General features: G+C 46.8%; 1 protein-coding gene across 1 annotated transcript in view; it reads right to left on the minus strand.

Annotated features, from left to right (window-relative positions):
- GDPD5 (glycerophosphodiester phosphodiesterase domain containing 5) overlaps positions 1-6,847 on the minus strand; it is a 124,707-nt gene that overhangs the window by 39,950 nt on the left and 77,910 nt on the right. Inside the window, exons 3-5 of the mRNA XM_009890984.1 lie at positions 5,583-5,676; positions 4,880-4,939; positions 1,406-1,504 (exon numbers count right to left, since the gene is read on the minus strand). Of these exons, the coding sequence (XP_009889286.1) occupies positions 1,406-1,504; positions 4,880-4,939; positions 5,583-5,676 (253 nt within the window). The remainder of the gene's footprint in view (positions 1-1,405; positions 1,505-4,879; positions 4,940-5,582; positions 5,677-6,847) is intronic.

Consider the following 6,847-nt stretch of genomic DNA (forward strand, 5'->3'; position numbering starts at 1 on the left):
AGGGAAGGCAAAAAAGGGGAGACCTCAGAGCCCCTTCCAGTGCCTAAAGAGGCTCCAGGAGAGCTGGGGAGGGAAGGGAGCGATGGAACAAGGGGGAATGGTTTGACACTGAAAGAGGGGAGATTTAGATGAGATATCAGGAAGAAATTCTTGCCTGTGAGGGTGGTGAGACATTGGCCCAGGTTGCCCAGAGAAGTTGTCAATGCCCCATCCCTGGAAACATTCCAGGTCAGGTTCGACGGGGCTCTGAGCAACCTGATCTAGTTGAAGATGTCCCTGCCCATGGCAGGTCTTTAAAGACTAGATGGTCTTTAAAGGTCCCTTCCCACCCAAACTGTTCTATGAACACACTGGATTGTGTATCACCATGGTTTATCACCACAAAATCACAGAATCCCAGACTGGTCGGGGTTGGAAGGGACCCACCCCCTGCCAGAGCAGGGGCACCTCCAGCAGTGGCACAGGACGGCGTCCAGGCGGATTTGGAATCGCTCCAGAGTGGAAGACTCCCCCACCTCTCTGGGCAGCCTGTGCCACTGCTCTGCCACCCTCACAGCAAAGAAGTCTCTCCTCATGTTTGAGATATAAACTGAGTCACACTTTTGTTCTCCAAATGCTTGCCTAAATCTTTAAAAAAAAAACAAAAAACAAAAACAAACCAAAAAAAACACCACAGAAAAGAGAAGCACTTCTGAGAAATGCTACTCACTTGTGTTAATGCTACTTTTCCCCTCTTTTACTTGCATATATTTGCATACTCTCAAATACACAGCAATGATCAGCAGTAAAACCTCTCAAACCTTTCATGGGCAAAATATTTTTGGACCCCTTTTTGTGGAAGAGGAAAAAAAGGAACTATCGCGAAACTAACAGTTTGCAACTCTTTTCCTCTAACACTTATATAGCCCTGCAGCATTCCAGCAGTCTTTCTTAAAACAGGACTAGAGCCCAGAAATTGCATTCTGTTTTGGATATGCATAAATTTATGTGCAATATAAAAATCAAACACAGAGTACTCCTCCCATAGGACTGGGAAGAGCATGATGCTCCAGGCCTGGACACCAACGTCCAGAGCATTGCTAGCCAAATCAAGCGGAGGAATTGGCCTCTCCCTCCAGCAACTCGGAGTCACACCCAGCCTCAGTATTTTCCCCCTCTAACTCTGCAGCCAAGCCCTGGTTTGAATTTAAAGGAAAGAGCCCAGGAGATGGAGACAAAGTGATATTGTGGCCTTGAGGACTCCACGGGAGTTTTTCCTGCAAATTTTCTTATTGCCAAGATTTCCATTTTGGGAGTGATAAACATCAAGGCAGGGTTTTATACAGTAGAAAGACACAAAGTCCATGACATGTAGCTGCACTGGCCCCTTTCGCCACCCAGCCAAGCATGTCTACAGACAACTTACTTGCAGTGAAATAAATACCATCTCCCATTCGTCATCCCAAAGCTGTGCTATCGATGACATGGTCACCACGGTAGTTATCAAGGTTGTCATCAGGCCAATCTGCAACAAATATGAGAGTATTTACATACCGGACCCAGTCATTATCACAGAAGTTCTACAATTGGGAAATGGAGAGAGAAAACTTTTTTATGTAATAAATGGCCTAAAACAACTAGCCTTAGGACACACAAGGAAAGAGGTTGGGCTTATGGGCTGTCCCAGCGTAACCTCCCCTTTCCACCACTGAAGATACAACACTGGGCTAAATAGTCCCAGTGGGGCACATCTCATGGATGATCTCTCACTTTCTTCACACAGTGGCCAACGGTATGGAAAGATGAAGTGATTTGCCCTGCCAACAAACTGGATCAGAAACAACTTAAATACAGACTGGGTTCTGCCAGGCAGCTTCGGGAGATGATGCTGGATTCTCCTGGCCCTGCTGCAACAGCCTGTGACGCACCAGTGCTATGGAAGGTTGGCGGACTTTGCTCAACTTGATGCTCCAACGGTTCTGTTCAGGGATAAAGTTTGAACACACCCAAGACAACGAACATCACATTTCTCAGTAAAGGGTGAACATGTGTGCAAGCAAGGCTGTGGCATCCCCATCACTAAGCAATCATCTCTGAGATGATCCAGCACAATGTTGTGCAGGGATGTGACTTTGTCTGGGTCTGAAATGGCAACAACAGCATCCAAGCCACGTTGGCAGAGCAGTTAGAACAGATATTGCAGCTTGAGAAGAGGCTCTGGATGACAGTGGCTGAACTGAGATGGCAGAACAAGACCCAGTCCGTCAGCCACTTCCCCCAGCCTCCCTTCTCCCTCCACGTGGAAGCACTCAGAGGTCTGTCTGAGCAGAGCAGTCAAAGAGAAAATGTCACCTCTATTTTGAAGGCAAAAAGTTCAAACCATCAAAAATTGCCACAGAAATAACTCCAGCTGTAAAGACCGAAAATCTGGGCTGTCTGTCAAAAAATAGTTCACCATCCTCCGCCTATCCATCTGGTATCTCAGTCTCTGCTGTACTGGATGCCTGCTGGATTAAAAGGAGGATGCTGCTCTGCATCTCAATCTCATGTACTGTCTAGATCTGAAATCTGTGTGGGAGACTTGGGCAGAAAAGGCCAACTGATACGTAACAGTGAACTAATCCTCTTGGATGCACAGGATACCTCTAGACCGATTTCAGATTTACTTAACACCTTGGACAAGCGAATAAAAACCCCCACATTCCCAATATGTACAGAAATTACTTTTGTACATAAGGACTTATGGCTTTAAACTGCAAGAAGGGAGATTTAGATTAAATATTAGGAAGAAATCTTTCACTGCGAAGGTGGTGAGGCACTGGAACAGGTTGCCCAGAGAAGCTGTGGCTGCCTCATCCCTGGAGGTGTTCAAGGCCAGGTTGGACGGGGCTTGGAGCAACCTGGGCTGGTGGGAGGTGTCCCTGCCCAGGGCAGGAGGGTTGGAAGCTGATGTTCTTCAAGGTCCCTTCCAACCCAAACCATTCTATGACATGATTTCTCATTCTAGTTTAGCCCACAGTTCCCACCTGCTGTTCCTCTCCTAGATGCCCACTAACAGACCTGCCAACAGCAAAAGAGGTGTCCATAGGACAGCAGTGGCTTACCCTGAGCCTCCAACTCATGAACATGTGGCAAGCCGTACTATTTCAAGATATTTCCTCATTAAGGACTCTGAATTAATAAAGCACAAAGCAATGCCTGTGGACAACTGTGTTTTGCCATGGGGCCTTGCAGGCAGTAGTCATTCTGCTCCCCCATCCTGTGGTCAGACCTCTGGGCCACCCACCAGAGCGTAACATCAGCATTGGATCTACTTTTCATCCATTTTATAGCCTCCAAAGCTGAACTCTGAATTCAGCAGCTATAGAAGACTCTGTCAACGAGATTTCTCCAGTACAGCCCTAATTCCCCTTGATGTCCCTGCCCTGTGCAGCACAGAGGTGTCAAGTGTGTCTCCATTTCATCATTTCCTCCTCCCATCAGCCCCAATTTATTGCTTCTTACCCTCCCCATGCATCTTCCACTCAGCTTATGATCCTCAGCTTTTTTGGCAGGATTACAGGAGAAAATTGGAAGGGATCGTGCTATTTGCACATACCAGCCTTTCCCACGTGCTTTAATCTATATTTGATGGTAACTCAGCACAGTTGCAGAGAATATTAACTTCATCCAGTCTCTTATCTAAACCTCCTTAGAAAGCTGAGGGAGGTGTGGGGAAAGGAAGAGAGACAGAGCAACACATCTGAGTTATGATGAAAGGTGGACTTTTTTGGACGATGGGAAGGAAGGGTGGGTTTCTGTAGGCAAGAACTAACTGATCTCCACCAACACGTTCCTCTTCTGGACTTACTCATCAAAACCCACCAGCCACCTGGAGCGTGTCTGAAAAATACCATTTCCCCCGATGGAGAAACATATGTTAGACTCAAAAATCAACAATTTATTTTCCAGCAGCAGTCAGACAGCCCCTACCCCCTCTTGTATTGCATCCCCTCCTCCCACAGAAGCATAATTTCTATAGTTTCTAGGAAAAAAAAAAAAAGGAAGGGCAGGGAGGTCTGTGCTCTCCCTGTCCTGGGCGGGGGCGGGGTGTGGGGGTGTGGTACATCTGTTCGGGCTCTGATCTGCAAGACCTTGTCACGTGCAGAACCACGAATATGAGGAGGAGCTGTGTATTGGCAGATTCAAGACTGGTCCCTTAATTACCTATTAGCAGATTGCCAATTATAATTGAATTCTGCCAAGCCATTTTCTTTGGCACTGTCTCTCCCTGTAGCTTGCTACATACCATTCCTCTCCCCTTCTGTGCTCCAAACACCAGATCTCCATTTTTTCCTCTTATGTTCCATAGCTATTCTTTATTTTTCAAACTGCTTTGCACACAAATCAGGACCTCCTTGGGTTCCAGCAAACCACCACCTGCACATTTCACCCCCCCAGTTTTAACACCTACACCTTCTCCCAAGGCTTTTCTACAGCTGTTTCCTCCAAGCGCATCCTGAAAAGTGTCACGTCTGCTCAGCCCCTCCTCCAGGGCTGGGTTCTGCACAGAAAGGAGCACCGGGGAGGTTCAGAATGGAGTACCCACACTGAGCCGAGACCAAAGTCAAGCTGCTCTAATGACACGGTGTTTCTCAGTCTCCAAAAGCGTGCCCACTGTCAGCAGGTACCCCAAAGCGTTTCACCAACCATGGAACATGGTTATTGTCCCCAGGCTTTGATTGCCCCTCCTGTCAAATTTGTTCAGTCCTCTGAGATGAGGACACAAGCACCACAGACATCTAAATTTCATTCTCTTCCCAAAAACACCATGAAGACAAGTGCCACATACACCACCCTCTCCTTAGACTCCTGCTTTATTGAGACCCTGCTCCTTTCCAAGTTGAGAAGAGCCATTTACCTTGTGAAGCCAGTGCAGGTTCATTTGCTGTCCCACAGCTATGTGACATAGTGCGAGTATCTGGAAAAGAAGAAATCAAGAGTCAGACAACAGCACACCACAACCATCAAGTGTTTGCACGTGCAGGAACACACTACCACCCCAAAAGACAACCCAACAGGCCCAGGCAGAAAGCAGGGCTGGGTCCAGCAGACAACACTTAGCTCATCTGTACAGATAGATCCTCTCCAAAGCCAAGGCCGTGAAGGGAAACACCGGCCTCCAAGAGGCAGGGAGTTGGAGAATCTGGTCCAGGATATCAGGAAGCACTGACTACACGGGGCCAGGTACTGGCACGCTATCTCAACGGACACCACCTTGAAGGTCCCAGCACCCTGGGATGAGGGGAAACATCTTGTACTTGTGATTGACAGATACAAAGTGGGGCTGGGGCCATACTAAGGGAAACAAAAGCTGTATTTCTCCTCAGGCCAGCAGCACCACCAGTATCTGGGTCTCTGTCTCCGCTCTTGATTGTCTGAGGTCGAAGACCACATGTTTTTCACTTTCCACTTATTTTAGGCAACTTAAGGCTAAGAGAGAGAGGGAGAGAGAAATCACTTCTGAAAGGAAAATTGCTCAAGTCATAGGTGGACTGAAAGTTTCATACCCTTTTTAAAAACAAACGCACAATCCTCTAGGAAACAGCATTTTTTCTACTCACCAGTAACACTGTAATGTACGTAAAGCCAGCAGCAGTTGTTACAAGTATTGGAATGGACCAGTCACTCCAATATCCCATTCGGTTATATAAAAACCTGAAAGATAAGCATGAAGGACAGATTAAGAAGAGATCCAACACCATAGCAACTTCACTGGGATTTGGCAAAACTTTAGAAAATGGAACTGTCCGTTGCCACCATACAGACAAGAGAGAGGCAGCAAAAAGAATCAGAAACTCAAAATCCAGTGTTTGTGCTTTGATCCCTCATGGGAAATTAACTCTGCAAAGAGGAATCAGACAATTATGTCAAACACAGAAACAACATTACTTTGGGCAGAGAAAAAAAAAAAAAACAAAAACATACAGGACCCGACCTTGAGTTTTCAGAAAAATATTCCATATAAACAAGGGAAAGGTATTCCCACATGTCGTGGTGTTTACCTAAACAATAGATCCAGTGCTGTCCCATGTGCTCGTAGACTAATAAATATAATATAGAGGTAGTATCAATATCAGGGGAAGAAAATCAGTGTTGCTGTGCATAGCTGTGCTGTATATTTAAGCACAAACTCTTTGCAGAGGGATAAGATGATGGAAGAAATTGGCGCTCCTGTACCTATCTGAGACTGTCTTTTATTCCAATGGACTGTAGAGAAGGTCCAGTCCTGAGTGGAGACTGTCAGGAGTTGTGCTCAGGACTTCCCAAAACGGGGCTGGCTAGAAGAACCACATCCTTCTGACCTTCTCATCTTCAAGTGACTGAAAGGTTCATCTGTCCAGCCTGAAGGATGCCTGTGTGTTGTTTTTTGGGCTCAGTGGGTTCTCTTGTCCTGGTCCTTCCATTTACCTTAAAGCTCTAAGAGATGGGCCATTCAATGGCTCTGTGATCCAACCTCGATAAGAGGCAGCAGCAATGTCCTGATGCACCAGATGATCAGAGCAAGGTTAGAGCAGTACTGAGGTACAGATGACATCCCACAGGTGTATCTCCAAAGCATGTACCTCCAGCCCAGCTTCTTTGGTTTCTCTAGGCCATTGCTCAACAGTGAACCCCCAGGTTTCCCTGCACACATGCAGAACAGTTGCCACGGCCTCAAGGCTTAACAGGACAAAAGCATAGGAGCCAAATATTCTTCCTACAGCCTAGCGGTCACAGCGCTGCTCTAGGAACAGAGAAACTCACGTTTGTTCTCTGCCTTAGCTTTGGGGATTGCAATGCTCTTCCCCTACCCACCTCTCCAACCAACAGGCAAAGAGGTATGCTT

This window comes from Charadrius vociferus, unplaced genomic scaffold, assembly GCF_000708025.1.
Source record: "Charadrius vociferus isolate BGI_N301 unplaced genomic scaffold, ASM70802v2 scaffold407, whole genome shotgun sequence".
Taxonomy (NCBI): Eukaryota; Metazoa; Chordata; class Aves; order Charadriiformes; family Charadriidae; genus Charadrius; species Charadrius vociferus.